Here is a 22557-nt window from a genome sequence, read left to right as displayed (position 1 = left end):
TTTAAAATATCAAATAAACTTAATAAAATTTGGTAAGAAGGACTAAATTCACGTATTTCTAAAGATGAAGGACTAAATTGGTATAAAATTTTGAAGAGGGATTAATTCCAAAATTCACTGAAACTTGAAGAATCAAAAACATATTTAACCCTTATTTTAATTTTAAAATATACATTAAATATGTAAATATGATTAAAATCGAAAATTATAAACTAAAAGAATAATTAAAATTCAAAAAGCATTATATTTAAAATAAAATTAAAAAGAATTAGAATAAATTTTCGTTCTTTTATCTAATTTAATGTTTAATTATCATTTAGTTTTATTTATTTTTATAATTACATTTATTTTTTAAAAAGTTATTTACAAATTAAATTATATATATTACTTTATTTTTAGATATATATTAAAATATATGAAAACATAACAAATAAACAAAAAAAATAATAAAAAATATATTTAAAATTTAAAAATCATATACTTTAAATAAATTAGAAAAAGTTAAGTTTAAGTATTTTTTAATTTAATTTAATTTATATAAAATGGATTGTGAAATTCGTTTCTTACAAAAAAAAAGCAAAACGAATTGTGAAATCCGATTTTCAAAATCTTGAAACGGATTCTGTCATCCGTTTCTTAGAATTTTGTAACGGATTTTATCATCCGTTTCATGAGAAATATAAAATAAATGAGATGGATCTTGCAATCCATTGTACTCTTCTCTGAAGTGGATATGGAAATCCGTTTTGGCACACATGGAATTGATATTCTTTGGGGTGCAGAGGCCTGCAACAAAAGCAGATTCGCTGGTTTAATGCAGGAGTGTAGTGCAGTTAATTTTTTTCACTGTTTTTTCTCTTTTTTCATTGGATACAGGAGAAATGCTTTGGGGTGCAAGGAGAAGCCCCTTATTTTGCTACCAGTTGACCCGCTACCTTTAGAATAAGGCCCAAATGATAGATCCAATGCTCTATTCTTCTCCTCGACCTTTTGTACCATCTCCATCAACATGCTCAAGTCCCTAGAGTCTTAGTCTTACCACCACTTTGATTTCTTCTTTCAAGCCAATGAGTTCCCTTGTGTTTAAACCTCATTAAGGCCTCGTATGGATTCTCTGAGGATGATGATTGGAAACGCCCCAATAGTGCTTGTTAGAACGCATGCCATGATGATGATGGTGTCGGAAGCCGCGACTCCCACCATTGGTACTAGTTGAGTCATCATTACTGTTACCATCTCCCCCATCTGCAAGCTCTCCAATCTTTGTTCAACGTCTTCTAATAATCTTCATATGTGTGGTAACCATCAAGCGCTCCCAGAATTTGAAACTTTGATACCAACTTGATAGGAACTGAGATTTCTATATTGAATCAAGAAAAAATCAGCATAGGGAGTGTCCTTGATGTTGCACATAATAATAATGGAAACAGAATAAAAATGACTGAGCCACCCTCAATTATCCTCCGATAACCTCCTTCATATATAACAGTACTTAGTCCTCTATTCTCTCCCCTTTTCATCCTTGCCACGTATACTAGTTTGTTAGTATGTTAGCATTCTCTATAACAGTTTTCTTGTGTGTGTTTTCCATTATATCCTTTCTTCTTTGATACGTTTATAATGGAGGTCTCGTTGGCTTAGAACCAGTATCTAAACTCTCTTTCTGTAAAAGCTAGAAGTTATATAAGATATAGTGACAATAAAAATCCTTCATAAAAAATTAATAAAATAATAAAAAATGGATATAATTCTTAGAATTTCTATTTAAAACATTCAAAACTAAATAAATGTATTTACATTGATAAATGTATTTTGTAAATCTAATTACCTATTCTATTATTTTTTAATTTTAACGGATATTTATTTAATCTTTAAAATTTATATTTTCTTAGCACAATTCAAATGTCACAAATAAATGTTTATGTAACTTGCACATAATTTTTTTTGTAATTTTAATGAATTGTTATGTTAGTGATTAATAAATTCTATAATTGACTTCTTAAATAAATTACATTCTCTCCTAAAAAATTATTATATTCCATAGTTTATTTTGTTGTTTTGACATAACATAAAAGGATAGAGATTTCATAATTCATCTTGTTGTTTGAACACAACAGAAAAGGATAAAGAGATGACCTTTAAGTTTAACTTAACTCTACAAAATCAACTTTTAATGTTAGATTTTCATTCACTATACTATAAAATTGACTTATCTTTTGTCCATGTGAAACTTCCAACACTTTCCTCACTCGATATATATACATCTCGTGTATAAAACTAGATGATATTAATAAGTGGTCCGATAACAATTTGATAACAAATAAAAGAATATGTCCAACGAAACATTGTATGAAAATAAATAATATAATAGATCGAACAAATAACAAATTTCACAAGAATAAACTTAACTTATCTTTGATACTATCTTAGATTCCCTAGTTCATTTTGTTGTTTGAACGTAACAGTAAAGGATAGAGAGGGGTGAAGACAGAAGAAAACGCCAAGGGAAGAGAAAAAGAGATTGTGAAAGAAAGCACAAAACTGTATTATGATTAAGGCAAGAGAGGGGTACAATATATAAGAAACCAGGAAGTCGAAGGCCGAGTTAACAGCCAAGACCCTGATAAAACATAAAACAAGCTGTAAGGGGCATAAAAACAAACACTAACGATACATTAGGCAAACGGGAAACGCTAAGCCAAAATAAAAAACGCTGAGCTATTGTGACAGAACACAGCAAGACAGATATTTTATCAAAAATCAGTACTATTCCTACAACAAAGACCCGCTTTCTCATAGATAACCAAAATGAAAATGTCAATTTTTGTAACCATTCTATAGCTCAAATTCCAACAGAAAAAATTAGGTCCACAAAAGTAAAAAATGCCTATAACATCCCTAATGTCTATATCCAGTTCGACGGCCGCTGCACATGTTTGATTTTCTTCAAAAATTTTACCCCACCCCATATAGATGTAACATCAACATCAGCACTTTTGTTCCTTCAGCAAAAACAAAACAAAGTCAACTTCATCGGTACGACCACCTCCAATCTTCATCTTCAGCATTCTCATCATCGTTACAAACACCTTCATACTCATCAAAATCCTTATCATATGGATCAGCATCACCTTTGGAAAAACCATGATGTTCTGTATCCTCGTTTGATGATTCGTTACTAGCATCGCCATTTTCACCTTCTGATTCACTCCCGGAATCTTCAACCTCTTCTTCATCCTCTTCAGAAACCTCATCCGGATAATCATTCAATGGATTGTTTTCAGCTATAACCAACATAAGTAATGAAATGTTTAGCCGCATGTGATTACGCTTTGAAGGGTAATGAGGTGAAAAGGTAGACTAGCGAAATACCATTTGAGTCATCAGATTCATAATCTGAATCATCTGGGCCATCATAATAGTCCTCTTCCTCCTCAACTTGAACACTGAGCCAAAATAAACAACAGTGTCAAGAAGCAAGACAAAAGGAAACCCATTTGAACGTAATGACAAAACACTCACAGTGGATAAGAAGCTAAAGTATCTTCTGTGTTCGTATCCATCTCATCCGTCACAGTGTATAGGTCATACACATAATTCTCTGGAGTACGTCACACAAGACAATGTACCACACGACCAATTAAATTGAAACCATATAAACAAGAAAAACGGTCAGCAAATACTGCATACAAAGCAACTACCTGAAGTGTAGACAATGATAAAATGCCACAAGATAACTAAACATTTTTTTTCTATAATCAACAGGAAAAAGACAAATGTGTTTGCTTTCACTTATCTGTCACTTATTTAAGAAAAATACGTGCGCATTGGGCAAAAAGGACCAGGATCAGTAACATTTTAATTGTGTATTTAGCAACTAAATAACCACCTTCTTTGGAATGACCACCCAAATGAGCAATCAAATCGGCTTCAACCTCTTCAGCCGCATTAGGAATAAATTCTCTCAGTAAAGGAAGGTAACTAGACAGAAGTCTTTGATCCTCCAATGACATTTCTCTGCATTAATCACATGAAACGTTGTTTTCTATGATAATTGTCCAAATAAATGAAAACAAAAATTCTGATGAAACAGTTTTGTTAAATGGCTCCCAAGCAGTACGGCAAGGCATGACAAAAATTCAATAAGACAACGTGCAAGTAAAGGCCACAGCATGATTACATTTCTGTTTGGACTGAAGTAAAAGGGGAGAGTTCAATCTAAAATACCAATCCACATTACCTTCACATAATTAATATATAGAGAAAGAACAAGAAAAGTCTAGATTAATTATAATCAGGTTTTATGTTCAAATTTAATCAAGATATTTTGGAGACTAAATAAAAAATAGTTTAAAACTTATGACACTTAGTTAGCTTTGCTATTTAACTTGTGTGTATTGATTTGTATATGTTTCTTTTTGTTTAATTCTTCTTAGAGTTATGTTTTACTATTGATCATGAATCTTACAATTCCCGAGTTGTAATTTTAGGGTTTTGGTGCAAGTTAACATTCTAGGATTTTAGACCATTTTGGAGACATCTTACTCTATAAATAAATGTCTCTCCCATGTATTTCTCACTTTGAGATTGATAATGTTATGCTGCCAAAATTATTCTTGAGTCACATCTTGTCTCTTAGTCACTTGCTAGAGCATCCCAAGAGGTCCCTCTAGCATCCCTTTCCCTAAAGTTGGCCTAACCTCTCTTAGAGCACCACAAACAACCTTCATCTTACCATTAAACACCAAAAACCAGGAGCTTACTCTCACCATCCACCAACTTCCGCAAACTCCATTCACACCATAGCATCATTTTCAAGTTTTGGCCCCAACCTAGCTTGAGGAGGAGGCTATCACCAATTTTTCGTCTGACATAATTTTATGGCAGATTTTTTGCTTGCTACATTTAACAACATTCTGATGGAAATACTTACTGCTCTTGCACTTCCTTCTTTTTCTCTTCATTGTCAACGCGAACAATGTCATAGAAGTTGCATATTTCTAGTAATGCTTTATCATGTTTTGTTCCTGTCCCTGTCCCTTTGTTTCCCTTCCTGCTTTTCCATATTTGTTCAAAGCGAGCATCTTTTGCTAAAGACTGAAAGAGAATAAAATGAGACAATTATGCCACAAGGTAATCTGTTACAGAAATCTTAATAATTGTACACGTAAGCCAATTACTTTTGAAAAATTATAGAGTTGAAATCTGTGAACTCCTAACAAAAATCTTTTGCCACGTCCAAAAGCAAACATGTACCTAGCTAACTGTGCTCCAAACAACTTTTTCAAACAAAATTCAAACTATTAAAAGATTATGTATGGAAATCCACTCAATCACAAACAAGATTCTTAGTTTAATGAAATTCCAACAGGTCAGTTGGATACACGACGCCAACAAGTAAACCAAGCTGGGTATAAAAGCTAAGGCAGCAATATGAGATCAATATGAGATCAACATTATCCCAACATCGTGTAACCAGAAAATATCTTAATAAGAGAATTTTCTGATACAAATTTTAGTTTAAATCGTTCTAGGTTTTATGAAATAGACAATAATGACAAGTTTGGAAAATTAAAGAATTAAAAATGACAGTCATGAAAAATTTTTGCTTTAAATATAAAATATTTTAAATTAGTTAGTATTTCTATGTACCATATTAATAAATATAAGTGCTATTTATAATTTTGTTCATCACTTTCAATTATTTATTTCAGCCACAACTATAAAAATGATAAAAGATAGCATAAATATCATGAATGCTAAAGAGTATTAGAGGAGGGGGACAATTTATTTTTTTAAACAGAGCACACGTGATTTTCATTTTCAGGGGAGGGTGGGCACTGCCCTGGAGACGTAACATGAGGTCCATCCCTGGTGCAAAGTGAGGAGAGATTATAATAGAAGAGAAACTTTAAAAATATGAAAGGGGAGGCACATACAGCAAAGACAGGATTTCAGGATAGAAGAGGGGAACTAAGTTTGTAAGGATACTATTATTAATAAATTTGCATGTCTATCATCTTCCTACTCAAGAATTTATTGGGATTGGAAATAGCGTTGGTGTTCTATTACTTGATAACAAAAACAAACTGAGTCTTTTTTTAATATAGGTACTAATTTAGTAATGGAACAGCCACATCTAACCATGGATAATATATAACATAGAATATGCACCCATATACACAACAAAGCAATGACCAGATTTTGAATCTGCACGAGCTGTAAGAAACTTCCCAATATTACGAAAGAGTTATTGTCTAGTTGAGCTAATGATTGTGGAAGAATTCCAGGAATGTTGTTATTGCAACTACACTGAACATAATCACAGGACTTTCGGGTCATATTGAAAGAGTTCTTTACTATTTTTCCCCTACTCTATTGGAGGCTATAGAACAGATAGGAGATTTCCTTGTACACGAAATAGTCAAGAATTATTAGAATATAAAGGAAAATCATGTACTTTGTGCACAAGCAAGAGAATCAATTTCAGAATTCTCCCAAATCATATGCAAGTGAGCTTAAAAGTTTAGCTTCTGTAATCTTATCATCTCAGACACTAAGTTATTCTATGGATAATGATTTTATTGGTACAGAGCATTCACCAATTCTACCATTCACTAATTCCCATCAGAAAACCACTTTATATTCATCCATAAGGTTTAAACTCTAAAATTTGCATAATAAAGTAATCAATGTACTTTTTACTAGGAAACTTCAAACAACAATACATAACATTTCAATTGATTTGAACAAGACTTAGAATAACATAGATCTGAACTTGAAAGACACTCAAAGAAAACTTTTCCTATACATCAAGTTCTTTAGTTTAAGATCAATGTAATATGAATGAAATTAAATTTTTCAGAAAAAATGACAAAAGGAACAGAAAAAAAAAATAACAGTTCTTAAAACAATCATACCATCACGCAAAATTTAGGAAAGGGAGTTGTCAGATGAAAGTAGTACAGAAGGATATAAGAAGAAATTATGCAAGGCATAGCATTATGAATGTCCAAAGATATCCACATCCATAAATATGAGTAAATATAAGACATGTAACAAACCTCCTTTTCTTGTTTAGCTTTAACCAATAGCTGATCTTGCTTCTGCATACATTAAAAGTAGGAAAAAATGAAAGACAAAAGTATGATTAAAAAAGGTAAAGTTATCAAAAGTTCAGTTAGTCTGAGCAGTTATTTGATGGCCTAAAGCATGCACAAGCATGTGAGTTTGTCAATCTGCACAGGCAGATGGCAGAGGGAAGAAGAAAAGACTTACATTATTCTTCTTGAAGAAGTTCTTTCTTTCCTCAAATTTCGACTTCGAAATAGAAGCACAACTGGAATCAGGGTCCTAAAGAAACAGTCAATTGATAAGGGCCATCCAGTTTATCGATAATGATTCAAATTTGTCACCTATTAACAAGACCTCCTCAATAGAATGAAATATATCCAGTTTTTTAATGATGATTAAAAATTATCACCCCTATTGACCATACCGACTCAGCACACTGAGATAAAAGATGTTTGAAATCGAGAAAAAAGTGAATGATGTTACTTCTTGATGCTACTCTATCATAAGGAGAAAGAATCAACAACATCTAGGAGGGCAACATACCACAAAGGATTGCACAATATCAAAGGTGACCTCAGAGCTGCTTATTGTCTCCACATGTTGAACAAAAACCTTCTTGTTATGAAATTCCACTTTAGTAGAGAAAAATCATATCAGGATTGAGCCATAAACACTAAACAGCATTAAATTCTAAAAATTCCAGCCATTTCCTAACACTTCATTTTGTCACTAATCATCTCAACTCAAGAAAGACTTGTTCATATTAGCTTCACTTGAGTCATTCGGCATCCTTAGTCAGGTAGCATCACAATCATGGCAACTTTGTATTTTTAAACACAAAAATAGATATTATTAAGCAAAAGAAATCCACATTACAAGAAAAAAAATAATATAATGAAATAAATTAAGTTAGTAACACTTAATACAGGAAGGAAAATACTTATACATTATAGCTGGGGATTGCATGCTCAATAAGAAGAATGAGTAAGAATCAGCTTGGAGAACGCATTTGTAACAGCATGCAACCAGAAAGGATGGACTAATCAATACCAAGGGCCACAGTTAGTTTGTTATGCTAATCCAAGGATTGGTGGTCTTATACGGGCAGAGCATGCAAATAGCTTGGAGATTTTGTTCACAACTAGAGAAAATTAAGCAGAGTTTAGGCATTGCATGTAATTATTGTTATAGCAGAGTGAGTGTGAGCCTGATTTCTTAGACCCGATCGATTAATGCAGGCACACACAAATTGCACAGTTCATCATTATAAGAGTTGTTTCAGTTATTTTCAACACTTCCAAAAAATAATGCTAACTGGATAACTTCGCACATCTAAATATTATTAGTCAGTGGGAGACCTACATTCAACAGGATGTGCACAGTTCCACACCCTCAATTTTTCAAATTTACTGTTAAATATATTAAATTTTCATTTTCTGGACCACTCAAGTTTAGATATTAACCTCATCATCAAGTGACAGAATCATTAATATAAGAATGCGTAGATCCATCTGTTATAGGGAAATAACCTAGTTATCAGAATCTTACTAATCACAATTAGAAGCTCTCAAATCAATACATTTTGGCTATCTACCATCTCATATCTCAATATGAATCTTAAAATGACTTTATATCTTTCAGTACACCAATTCTTATGAAAAAAAAAATGAAAGACATGTAAGCCTAAATTTTAACTGAAAAGGAATTTAACACTTAAGAACTCACCCCATTTGATTATTCCACCTTTCTTCGTCACTCACTCACTCAATGTGTACTCTATTAAGCTATTTAATGGGTTTTTTTTCATTCTTTTAGATGTTTCATCCATTTCTTGTTTATATTGATTACACTGAACATTATATATCACATATTTGAACCAATCTTCACCTTTGTTAAAAAGAAAAAATTCAGCTATTTGTGATTCAAATCTCTATAACCTTGGTAATAACACTTGTTATTCTTTAAATAAATTGCCCCTCCTTATCCAGAGAATTGGGTTCACCATTGTTATCCGTTATCACGTTACGAAATATCATGCACTATCCATAAGCTCATCAAAAGCGCTAATATAGAGTTTAAATTCTAAGGAAACAAGCACAGAAAATCCTATTCATAATACTCACAAAGTTGCATAGATATAGTTACTTGCGGGAAAATATGAAGAGACTTAACCACACAAATTAAATAATCTGTAAGACAAACTTAACCAAGAGCAACATACCCTTTTGAGCAGAACCAGAGATTGTCAATTTTCCAAGATCCAAGAGAGAACGTTTCAAGGGCCTCTCATTAATTTCCAGCCCTACATTGCATTGAAAAACCCACATACAAAACTTTAAGCACACAATGCCCCAAATAAAACCCAGAAAAAAAAAACAAAAAGAGGAAGAAAGTTTACAGAAAGCATCAAGTGGGGACTGAGAGGGCTTGCGTTTGACCCTAACCACCACAGGTTTCGGTTGTGAAGGCGCAGCCGAAGAGCTTTCCTCCATGTTCTCAGACTTCTCCAGCCTGTTCAATTTCAGGGTTAAGCCGCTAAACCTGAAATAAATTATGAACCACTGTGAACAGAATAGAATTTAAAAACAGTTCAAGAAAAGTATTTTTTTTCTAGAGCTGGTTCCAAATACCACAATTGCTATTAAATATATGACAGTCCAGGTGGGGGTTTTGCCCTAGGGTTTCACTGCCTTAGGTCTTTCTGGCAGTGTGCTGGGTTCTTGGTTGCGAAATGGCTGGCATCATCAAAACCGTGCTTCCCTGCAATAATACTGAGCCAATATATAACCACAAGCACAGAGCTATAATCACCGCACACCAATCGGAAAAACGAACCCAGAATCACGCAAGCTTGAACGTACTCATACTCAAAAACCAGAAAACTCACTCACACAAGCACGTACGAAGCAGAGACCGAGTGTTGTGTTGTGCGTGTTCTGTGTGGGTTTGTGTGATTGGGAGCGAAAAATGAGGAAGAAGGAGTATGTGGTTCTTTGTTATGGTTGAAGGAGCAGGAGGATGGGAGCGAAATAGAGAAATAGGGAATGAGAAATTTGAGGAAGAAGAGAAGGGTGATGAAGTTGAAGATTGAGAAGAGGCGTGAGCAGAGTGTTCTCTTCTACACTCCAAAATGAAAAAACGAGAGATGCTGTGATAGTGTACTGCGCGCGAGTTTTGTGGGGGGCAGAAATCTGTTATTTTTTTGGATCCTGTGTGTTTGTGGGGTGAATTAACTGGCCTCTCTGTTCATGCACTCTTCCTATTTCTTCCTGCACCCTCATAAATGTTATAATTTTCAAACTACCGGTCAAAATTAAAATAGAAATAGATAATAATACTTTAACCCATTTTTTTATCTACTTTTAACTCATTATTTTAATTATCATTAAATTATCAAATCACATCATATCAATAAAAAAAATTAAAATAAATAATCTAATAGTAATTAAAATAATAAATCAAAAAAGTAGATTAAAATATCATTATGAATAAAAATATTTGTATCTTCTCATTTTTTATATTTTTCGGATTGACAGTTCCAAAAATTATTTCCAAATTTAAAAAATACCTTTTGAAAATACACACAATTTAGAAAGTATGAAAAAATATATTAATTAAATATTTTAAAAGATATTTTCATATTTAAAAATATATTTTAGAACACTCAATTTATAATATAGAAAGAGTGTTTCAGAAGTTATCTCTAAATCCATCCGAAAATACATCATGGAATAATTGTTCTATTTTTTTTGGTATTTCAGATTGAGTGTTTCTAAAGTCATTTCGAATCCAAAAATACATTTCGGAATAGTTAATCCGAAATAAAAAAAAAAATTGAATTCATGTTTCAAATGTATTTTCAAATCCAAAAATGAATTCTGAAACATCCATTTGGATTTTTTTTTCTTGTATTTAGGAATGTATTTCTAAGTTTGGAATGTATTTCCGAATTTGGAAATATCTTCCGAAACATTCAATGTGAAATACAAAATCAAAATTGAAACAAGTGTTTTGGAACGTATTTTCAAATCTAGAAATATCTTTTGGATTAGGTGTTCTACAATGTATCTCTAACCAAATTTTTCTATAAATACATTGGCTTTCTTCTTACTTTTATTTTGTTCTTCTATAACCATTTTTTTTGGGAGAAGCTGGCGGAGTACGTGGGATATAGGAGGGAAAGATGGCTTAGTGGTTCAATGGGAGGGAAAGGTCGTGGGTTCGATCTCCTGCAAACAATTTAGAGAAATAAGGTTGGTTTGGTGGCTTTAGAAGGGAGGGTGGGTGATAAAGCTCCTTGGACGTGGTTGATGGAAGAAGGAGTCTCCATGGATGAGTGTGAGCGGAAGCAATTGTTTAAGGAAGCTTGGATGGTGTTAAATTGAATAGTGGTGGTGAGAACTCTAAGAGGTTCGACCAACTTAGAGGAGGAAGGCAGAGGAATTCTAGAGAAAGCTCTAGCTAAAGGCGACTCTCAAAGGGCAAGGTTTATGGAGTGATCTCAACAACATAACTTTGCATTCATTCAAGAGTGATTTACAAAGGGGTGGAGACCTTCATTTATAGTAGAAGGCAAGCTCCAAACGCAAGCTAAATGCTATAGGAAATGAAATGCAAATGTTAGATCTAGATCTAGATCTAACTTCCTAGATCCACATTTCATAGATCACTTGCCATATGGCATGTCACACTTTCCTTATTTAGCACATGTGCTAAATGTGTAGCTCATGGCTAAGCTTAGACACATTCTTGGACTAGACTTTTGAAATTGGGCTTGATTGGATCCAATTTCAAAAGCTAGGTGAAAAATGTTCCAAACTACTTCTAGGAATTTTCTTACAATTTATTTTCAAAGCACAGCCTAAACAATTGTCCCAATTTAAATGTATTCTAATGGACTAAGACAAGCTCATCATATCTTGACATCTTCCTTTGCCCACACAAATAACATTTAAAGCCCATGAAGCCCATTGAGCTTTTGAAAGTCCACCTCTTCTTGTATCCTTCTCAGCATGCTTCTAGTGATTAGGTCTTTGTTTGGGTCTATGGTCGGGCCCAAGTCATTTTCAGTGGGAGAGGTTGTGAATTCAACTCTCCCTAGTAACAAAAACTAACAACTAACATTTACGAATAAAAAAGGTGAGATGTATAAGGTGGTGGAGTTTGGTGGTTTAAAGGAGAATATAGAAGGTGGAGTGATGAGTGCATATTTATGCTCTCATTTAACAATTAATTTTAAAATGTTTAATGATTTTTATGCTTAAAAGATTAATTTAATTAGAATTTGTGATAATCAGGGTTGTTGAGCTTGTGAGATGAAAATGTCTTAAAAAGTATATTTTAGTTGCATAAAACATTTTTTTTTATATTCTAATGTTTGTTGATGCAAACGTGAGCTTCGCCATAAATCACCACCACGACGACGATGTAACAACATCCCACAAGAAGAGGCTTGATTTGAGAGAAAAAGAGAATTGCCACGTGAGAGAGTCTGTCATTAGACAATCAACAAGTCAAACAGTCAAAGTATGGTCAAATATTCAAAGTTTGTCAAAGTCTAGTAAAATAAAAAGGACTAAAATGCAAATATTGATATCTTTGAATTTCTTTGCAAATTTGGACTACATGATTATAATGGTTGAATTGGGAAATTAGTGCAAAAATTAGTTGTTGATTATTTACCATATATATTTAAATAATTTACACCACTTTTTTACTTTAGATAACGCTAAATTAGCCCACATCTATAAAATTGTTGCCTAAACACAGAAAAGACCACAAATATATAAGTGTAGCTTAAAACTATTAAATGCCACATTTTATAAACCATTGATTATTTAGACAACTTTTTTTAAAATGTTGCCCATAAAAAACGTGGACAAAACAAAAAAATTGTGGACTCTTCATTGTGTTGTTTCTTTTTTAATTATACTATACACTATGAATATTTTTCATACCTATAAATTAGGCAACACTAACATGGCAACAACTAAAAAATCATTACTTAAAATAGGAATAAGCCGCACTTTTTTATTGTTGGTTATATAGTGAGTTTTATTTGGCTTAAACTTAGAGAGCATACAAAAAATGTTGCCTATTTGTTTGAAGGAATATGGTAGAAAATGTTGATTTATAGGCAACAATTATTAAAGTTTGGATAGTTTAGACCACATGTTTAAACTTGTAGGAATTTAACTTTAAATATTTTTAAATTACCATCATGTGACCCAGTGAGTGATAGGTGGGCCAAGTCATAATCAAATCATAGTACTTTGGTTGCTACAATCTTAAGTAGAAAAAGTTGCACTATAACTATTAGTTATAACTTTTAGCTTAGTGGTAGGCGCTCAATACAACAATTGGTAGCAAAATCAAGGTCACAAGTTCAATTCCAAATGAGGTAATTGTTCAAGGAGAGATTAAATAATTATGTTCTAAACATATACGCAATAATTAAATAATCAATTCCTAAAGAATACACAACATTTTAAAACATGTTGCATAAAATTATAAAATAATGTGTTGGCTAAAAAGTGTGGTTTTTTTGTTTTCTTCTAAGGCAATAATGGTTTTCAAAAGTTCCATGGCCCTGGCCACACTCCAGGGCTAAAAAATTATGGTAAAGTTGTTGCCTAAACTCAAGGCTACGGTTTTTCTACTTTAGGCAACATTTTTAAGTTGTTGTTTAAACTAAAAAATGGTGGGGTTAAATATGATTTTGATCCCTTAACTTTCAATGAATTTTTGAATTAGTCTATTTCGAAACTTTAGACCAATCTAGTCCTTCATCTTTCGAAATACATTGATTTAGTTCTTTTATTCAAATTTTGTTAAGTTCATTTGATATTTTAAGCATGTTTCATAATAGTATTTGACTTAATATTAAAGCAAAAATGTGTCAAACAATATGAACAACTTAAATACAATCTTGAAATGCGTACGAAACATCAGATAAACCTAACAAAATTTGATTAAAATGACTAAATCCACGTATTTGGAAAGAAGAATGACTAAATTGGTTCAAAGTTTCAAAATGGACTAATTCCAAAATTCACTGAAAGTTAAGGAACCAAAAATATATTTAACCCAAAAATGGTGTAGTGAGTATCAACTGACAATATTTGCCAAATATTTTTAAATCTAGTAAGATCTTTCCATTTCCTTTAGATATTCATAACTACCAGGAATATAAAAGATATTTATGATTATTTTAAAGATATTTGAGAGACATTACATTATCTAAAATTTCATCAATAGAAAAGTCAAACCCAATGTCCAATCAAATTCTATATTAAGAGACATAGGGGAAACATAAATGGGATCTTAGGAACCCTTTGAGGGACCTAATTTCATCCTTTCCACTTTTCTTCTTATATTTTTATGTTATTTCTACCATTCATGGAGTGTCAAGCCTCTGGGGTTGATTCTGTTGTAATTTCTTAACCGGATTTTGATGAATAAATTTGTTTGTTCTTTTGATTATTGTTGTGATGTACTTTTCTCCATGTTTTTTGTCTCTTAATTAAGTAAAAGTAATGATTTTTACATTGTAGCATGTTAGCATAATGTTGAATCTACACAACATAACAATCATATGAGTCCAAGGGTTTGTAATTTTAATTGAGAAGTTACTTTGATTATAGTTAGAAACTTTTATATGATTTAATGAGTTTTTGCCAATAATTGATAAGTTATTGATTGAGGTCGTATCCGACCAAATAAAACATTTAAATGTAATACTCAGTAGTTCAACCAAGGTCGTCTCTCAATGACCAAATCTTTCATTCAAAGAGCTTTTCAGATGCAATTCAACACAAAAGGTGTGGGGGGGGGGGAGGTTGGCAGATTCACAATGCTAATCAACAGATTAAAATTAAATGCAACAATGATTAAAAATTTATTCTACCCTAAGATTCCACCAGCATCTACACATAAGATTTACACTAAGAGCATCTTCCTCGTGCCTCACAAACCCTGTTCTACCCTACTGCTACATTGTGGAGCCTACACTCAATGCTTCAAATGAGAGCTTCACGTCTTTATTTATAGAAATTTTTGGGTGGTGCTCAGCCCAACTTTTGGCACTCAACCATGCGCCGCCTTAAGTGCTGAGCACATTCTCTTAGGGCTCAACTATGCATCATTTGAAGTGCTGAGTCCATTCTTTCGTAGCTCAGCCATGCACCGCCTTAAGTGCTAAGCACATTTTCTTGTGGCTCATCCATGCATCGCCTTAAGTGTTGAACACATCTCTCGTGGCTCAGCCATGCATCGCCTTAAGTGTTGAGCACCATTTTGTTATGGCTCAGCTCCAAAAGTCATATTCTGGATCCTTCCTTGACTGCCTTATTGGAGCTCAATCATGAATTTTGGGGCTCAGTTGCATCATTTTTAATTATTCAAGAAATTGCTAAAAAATCTTCAAAAATTCATCAATTTCTTATTTTTCTTCTTTTTAGCACCTCATTATATAATTATAAACTAAAATAGGTTGTTTACTTATAGAATATGATCAGTTAAAGCTTGATAAGTGTCAAGTTCATATGAAAATTTTATGTATCCTAGACACTTATCAATTGCACAAGGCAATACACAATATTATGCATTTCTTCCCCAAAATATAACAATCTGTCATATTGATCGAGTGCAACGAATGATCTATGAACTTTATAAACACCACTATTTTAAGAGATAATATAGATAAGAAAAAAACACTTTTAAAAGAACTCTAATGTTTTGTTGCGTGTCTTTCCCATACACCTAAAGGAAGACACTAGAATAAATAGCCATCTAATTTACACCAGAATAATTTATAATCAATGAAAAAATAAAAAATTGTTTATGCATAAACTCTGGATTATATTAAAACATAGCTAACAACAATGTTTTATTTTAATTACTATTTTTTTATAATTATACTCATATTTTTAACATATTCTAAGCTTTTTATCTATGTTCTTGATTTTTTCCTCTATCTTATACTTTTCTACGATATTCTAGAATTTACAATATATTTTATTAATTAAATATTATCAACTTAATTATATAATGACTTTGATCATATAATTTTGTTGTATACATCATTAACTTTTATTAGAGAATGACTAAATTAATTCTTTACTTAAAACAGTCTAGATAATATAAATTCAGATAAGTTACTTCAAGTGGAGAAATCCGCAAGCCAAGAAATTATCATGCATTTTAGCAGTATCCACGTGTAAGCACACTCGTAATTGAGTTCATGCTGGTAGCCACGTGTTTGCAAACCCTTAATCGGTTGAGTTCACGTAAGCAACAGCCAAAGTGATGTAGAGAGAGAGAGGAATAAAACACTTTTCGCTTTTCGCTGTTTCTGCAACATCGATCAAAATACGTTGCCTTCAACTTCAGGTGGTTCGGAAAATGAACAAGAACATGGACAACCCTCCAAAGCCATTGGCATGCACGCATAAAGAGGTGAAAGGTGTAGTTGATGATGAGCCAGAAACAGTTGTGAGAAGGAACGAAGAGAAGAATGAGAAAGAGGGAAGCAACAGTGGCACAGCGGAACAAAGGGAAAAACCAAAAGGAATGCCTCATCAGCAAGTTCCACAGCCTGGAGATTTCTCCGCAGAAGCCCTGGACAAAGAGCTTCCACCCACTGATGCCTAGTAACCCAATATAGTTAAAAAAAGGTTAAGATTCTTCTTAAGATTGAGGTAGACTTAAGCTCAATTGTTAAGAAGTCGTCACGTTTTCAAGCTATAGCAATATTATTGTACTTTGAAGCAGGGGTTTGGTTTTTCATATTCAAGTCGTTGTTGTTTTCAAGTGCTTTCTTATTGTATCTGCAAACTAAGTCGTTGTTGTTTTCAAGTGCTTTCTTATTGTATCTGCAAACTAAGCTGTATAAGTGGAAATTTTTTAGTAATGATTACAAATGTATTAAATTCAACCAAAATCCTTGTTTAACTCAAACTAAAATGATTTAAGTAGTGAATTTTACTTGAGACATATCAAATTTAAATTAATTTTAATTTTGAAAATATATTTTAAATAAAACTGGTTTGATAGAGTATTTTAATTATTACTAAATAAAATATATTTAATAGTTTAAATGCATTAGTTTTTATGGTGAAAAATATTAATTCTTTAAACAGAAATTAATAACTTAATAACTAATTTTGCCAATATTATTAAATTATTGTGTACAACATACACATTTAAAATTTATTGTGCATAAATATCAACTAGTGCATATAAGCTGCGTCAAACTAATAATACAGTCAAAACATGCTAAAGTACAATAAGACTCACTCCAAACATGAATACGAGCAAATGCACATTCAAAATCTTGATTCAAAAAGACCAAGCTACCTCACCTCAATAATAAAGACCGTGATTTAAGGCTAATCACAGACAACAACAACAAAATGTGATATAGCATATAAAAGACAGAGTCAAAGCATATTAAAATCTCAAAAAACACAAATCAAAGACATATTCAACTATCATCAATTGCTATGCCTCAGTCAGCAACATAAGGATAGAAGCAATCGGTTGGATTTGAAAATCGTGATTTAACCGTTAGAGATGTCAAAACGGATAACCCGATCCGGGTCGATCCATCACGGGTTGATGATTTAGTGAGTCAACCCAATCCGGCTAACTTTTTAGCGAACCAAAAAAATTTGAACCTGGTCTAACACACCACGAGTTGATGAGTTAAACGGGTTGGCTCACGGATTCATTTAATTAAAAAAAATACAATTTTTTATTTTATTTTAAGTCAAAACTAAATTATAATTCTAATTAAAATCTAAATAAACTTTAATACAATCCAAATACAAACCAAAATAAAAAAAATACAAATTATTTATGTGTTGGTTAAAAAAAAACCTAACATGACCTAAATATAAAACCCAACTTAATAAAAAACACTTGTGTAACCCTTTTATCTGCGGGTTGGTGAGCCAACCCGGCTCACCACGGGTTTAACCCGGATGAGTCGGGTCAAAAATCAACTCGTATTGAAATTTGTAAAAAATTTTCAACCCAACCCAAATCCATGGTGAGCCGGATTGGCTGGGTTAGCTCCCGAGTTCCAACCCATTTTGACAGCTCTAGTAACTATCACTAAAAAAAATAGATATAGATATTTATAAGGTTAAAATTACAAGTTTTAGCGGTTAAAATCTATCACAAATCACATCTTTGATGTTTTAAAAAACCATCAGAATTACGTATGTTAAAAATAGTTTGTAACAAAAATACTCTAATAACTAGTATTATTGTTAGAAAAGAAAAAAAAATAGCAATTATAAATCGCTACAAAATGTAGTCTAATTTGTTTATATTTTATCATATTTTGATGATTAAAAATCGTCATAAAATGTATCATATTTTAACCGTTAAAAATCACTACAAAATGCATCATATTTTTACGGTTAAAAATCACCACAAAATTCATTCATAGGTTAAAAATCGCTACAAAATATGACATTTTTAACGACTAAAAACCGCCACAAAATATATCATATTTTCACAATTAAAAAATGCCAAAAATTATTTAAAATGTTTTTAAAAATTTTTAAAATCCAAAAACATCTCTTTCACAACCACCTTGTGTTTCAAAGAAAAAACTAAAATGGTAAGAATATTTGGACAAAACAAGAGAGCCTTTGTTTTTTAAACATAATTGATAAAGGTCCAATCCAAAGAAGTGTTTGCATCACCATTAATAAAGGTTCCCTCTTAGTTCTTGAAAAGGAAAGAAAAATATAATGCTAGTAATGTTAAAATTCTGCAGACCAAATTATACTTACATGTCTAATGCTTTTGCGAGCCTATGAAGTGTAAGCCCTTCTTGATGTTCAGAAGTATGAAGCTTTTCATGTTCAGAAGTGCAAGTTTATACACCAAATTTTCATGAGGACAAACCAGGCACATTAATTAATAAAAAAAGTCCATGCTCTTTAAAAGATGTCTTAAACTAAATTGTTCTTTGTATTTGAAAACCCAAAGAAAGAAAGATACATGAAAACTTACGACAGGATTAACAAATTATAAATAAGAATGGTTTAAAGATCATAGGCCTCAAGATATTATTAGAGTCAATGTTGCTACACAAGGACTGAAATATCTTCAATCAGCATATAACATGGTTTTGTGATAAAGAATAACATACATAATATAAGGACACAAAGTAAGAGGAATACATCAATTAGTAAAAGATAGAAACATCGAGGAATTAAATTTGCATAAGATGTGCCCTTATTCCAAGCTTACACTCCAACTACATTCCTTAGTACCTAATATGTATACAAGTTCTTAACTAAAAAATTGAAATCATGTGAAAAAAAAAAAGGATAGCAATGAAGCAATAAGTAAAAATAAATCCATACTTACACCAACTCTGTAAGATCAACAAATAACACTGACTAGACCAATCCCATATGAATATTAACAAAATCAGAGAACTAGTTATGGATATCGGAAAACAGAATTAGAGACTTTTTACATTATTATTGTTACATGACTTCCGTTAAAGAGAACCCAATATGTACAAAGTTTTAAGGGTTACTGAGAAAACTTAGAAGTTGATCAAAGAGCATTATAGCATCAAACACACTTTGAGACCTACCTACACATTAGCCCCACTAACTATGTTGGGCTTATCATATGATTTGCCTTCTGCTTTACTCTTTGTTTGCCATATAAATAAACAAAAGAATAAACAAGCATATTCACCTAGTGTATTGAAAAGAGAATTTATTACTAGCATTCTAAAAATATACCTTTTCTCTTGGCCTATGAATCTGAGACCACAAGTTCTGCATTGTCTTGGAATATTAACATACAAGCAATTTATTACAGACTCAAGCCGAACCTTCATAATGCCTGGTTTAAACTTGGTTCCAATAGAATTTTGAAAAATAAATAATTAGTATTGAAATATTGGGTTGCACATTCAAGCAAACAACGACAAAAACAAATGAAATGATGAGGTAATAATTAATATTTCTAAAAATCATAAACAACTACATTAAAATTTAAAGGCAAAGGAATAATTTAATTATGGAAAAATAAAATAAAGAGGCAATAATTAATATTAATTTGACCTAAAAATAGCAAAAATGAAACAGTAGATAGAACATTCTTACCCTAAAGCTCATGGATTTCCAACAACATTGTAAGCCATGGCTACAAATGTAGGATTCTGAGGTATTATCTGGGTCATCCCACTCAACAAAAGTTCTTCTCTTTCCCTCCCCTATCACTTACCTAAAACATCGTTCATTGGAGTCCTTATCTCATGTGAAACTGTAGCAAGAAACTTCAAAATAGGAAAGCAATCCTCAAAGGTGAAGTCCAAATATTAATTTTAATTTAGTAAAAGAATGTACACACACTATCAGAAATAATTCTGATGTTGAATGATGATAATCGTGATGCAATAAACACCATAATTGTGTGCAAGAATTCCAATACTCTTGCCACTAAGCTAACAATTAATTTGTATAACACTGTATAGTTTATGAGAACAGTGTCACCTGACATCCTCTCTATCACCTCTCTAGTGTTAGTTTCCTTATCAAAGAAAGCATTACTTGTCTTAGTATAGCTTTCAAATACAAGCCCCTTATTCTTGTAGCCTGTCTTTCCCTTGTGACCATCCAGCAAGTCACCTATGAAAAACGAAATTGTTTTTACAACTTAGTGTCTTTTTTTTTTCATGTAAACAAATTATAAGATAGAGGTAACAAAAATTGCAATGAATTTAATTGCATAATATACTTATAGAGGAAAGCAGCCACGCCAATGCCTATTGCTAAGTAGACAAATTTTAGGCAAACCTGCAATTTTAACAAGTATATGGGTGTGAGCTACAGCAGAAATGAAATCATCTATATGACAAGCCATGTCACTGACCAACCAAAGAAACAACCATCAACTTCTAAGCAATAACAAAAACCACCGACTCAATTTTCTAACCACACATCATAAATTCATGCTCTGAGAATCTTACATTTTCAATATATCACCTTCTTCCAACATTGCCTCCGCACTAGCTAGTGGAGAGAAATAATGAACTACATTGTTTACTGATATACATGTGAGAAAAACAACTCTTATCTCAATCTTCCTCTTCAAATTTTTGTAACATTTCTAGTTTGCCTAAACATACAAGAAACAACACCTGTTAGTAAAATTCTGTAAATACAAAAAAATAAAAATAAAAAACAAAAAAATAAGAGATAACATGTACACATGTTAAAATATCAGACAATGCTCCATCTTATAAAAATGAGTATAAGCTTACTCTCTCGTATATGAATCCCCTTTCTCACATACGTCCACGATCTTAACCATTGTTTTTAGGTTTACATTCCAAAATAACAAGCTTCAAGGCCTTTGTAAATAAAAGAGGAACACAGAAACAAAACATCAAATTATGATAACCAGAAATGTAAATAATTCTAGTTGTCGGGCATCCGAATCCGGGTACAAAGAGCGTACATTGGCCTAATTAATCAAATATTCAAATGTAAGTCTTCATGATGCATTTTCACTGCATTTCACAATTAAGCCTCTCACACTGATAAAAATGGCACTCTATAAAGTTGTTATACTTAACATAACAACAATAACATCAATCGAGTAAAAGGAAGTAGCAAATGTTAACCTGAAATCATAAAGTGTGAGACTCAAGTTTCAGCCTAGCATTCCACAAATTTAGCATTCTTTGAGAAAAGCCAAAGTGGATTGTTCTAAGACCAAACTCGGCAATAATCGAAGCAGTTTTGTCGGTGACTATCAACCTCTAACACGATTCACACAAGATCGTACATCACCAACATCAGTGTGTGTATAAAATCAGTCAAGTGTAGCTTATGGAACGTGTGATCGTACATTGGTGTCATCACAATCACCGTTCTAGGGTTTTTCTTCCCGAACAATGACCTTTGCTCCCTCTCGATTATGCGGTTAACCTTTGTCACCTCTACAAGATCTAGGTGCGACCATGACCTCTCGATGGTTGATCTGATCCACCTCCACTAGGAGAAGCTTAATAACGTTTTCATGACGGATGAGCTCGAATATAGGGTTCGCAGAGTTGTGCATCACATTCTCCTAAGTGAAGAAAAACACACAATGTTAAGAAAAACACAGAATTGTACCATCGCTTGATGTTCAAGAAGAAGAATAAGGAAGAGAGATTGATGAAACTATAAAGCGTAAACATATAGAGAAACGAGAAGAAACATTAAAAAAAAAGATATAATAAAAAATTTACAAAAACATAATAGTTAAATTTAAAATAATTTGTGACAATTTATAAAATTACCAGCAATTAAAATATTTTTAATGGTTTTTCTTAACCGTTATAAAATAACCACTAAGAATTTTATTTTGTAGTGAGTACTCACACAGTCCGTGATTATAATATATTATATCAAAAGTTTTACATAATTCATCAAAATTACACTTTCAAAAACATGA

At 32.1% G+C, this 22557-nt stretch overlaps 1 protein-coding gene and 1 long non-coding RNA gene across 11 annotated transcripts; both read right to left on the bottom strand.

Annotated features, from left to right (window-relative positions):
• Positions 1-2773: 2773 nt before the first annotated feature.
• RDM4 (RNA-directed DNA methylation 4) lies at positions 2774-10329 on the bottom strand. Of its 7 annotated transcripts, none has more exons than XM_085673973.1 (12): positions 9936-10329; positions 9705-9834; positions 9473-9615; positions 9296-9376; positions 7618-7706; positions 7279-7353; positions 7065-7106; positions 4934-5097; positions 3890-4017; positions 3523-3601; positions 3373-3446; positions 2774-3284 (listed from the first exon to the last, which is right to left on the bottom strand). In XM_085673973.1, exons 3-12 carry the CDS (start codon positions 9564-9566, stop codon positions 3031-3033), a joined length of 1080 nt encoding a protein of 359 aa, XP_085530099.1. In that variant the 5' UTR covers positions 9567-9615; positions 9705-9834; positions 9936-10329; the 3' UTR covers positions 2774-3030. The 7 variants fall into 7 exon arrangements, with proteins under 7 accessions (XP_085530099.1, XP_027929102.1, XP_027929101.1 ...); XM_028073301.2 differs by having other exon boundaries at positions 9705-9845; positions 9962-10329; XM_028073300.2 differs by having other exon boundaries at positions 9962-10329.
• Positions 10330-18643: 8314 nt separating this feature from the next.
• Positions 18644-22313, bottom strand: LOC114184284 (uncharacterized). Of its 4 annotated transcripts, none has more exons than XR_003604573.2 (5): positions 21740-22311; positions 21083-21231; positions 20851-20909; positions 20217-20741; positions 18644-19963 (listed from the first exon to the last, which is right to left on the bottom strand). It is a non-coding gene; the product is annotated as an uncharacterized LOC114184284 (long non-coding RNA). The 4 variants fall into 4 exon arrangements; XR_014995051.1 differs by having other exon boundaries at positions 18644-19953; XR_003604574.2 differs by lacking the exon at positions 18644-19963 and adding an exon at positions 21377-21466 and having other exon boundaries at positions 20419-20741; positions 21740-22313.
• Between the last annotated feature and the right edge of the window lie 244 nt (positions 22314-22557).

This window comes from Vigna unguiculata, chromosome 5 (genome assembly GCF_037176805.1).
Source record: "Vigna unguiculata cultivar grain cowpea cultivar isolate G323 ecotype 2 chromosome 5, ASM3717680v1, whole genome shotgun sequence".
Taxonomy (NCBI): Eukaryota; Viridiplantae; Streptophyta; class Magnoliopsida; order Fabales; family Fabaceae; genus Vigna; species Vigna unguiculata.
This window is presented reverse-complemented; position numbering and strand designations above follow the sequence as displayed.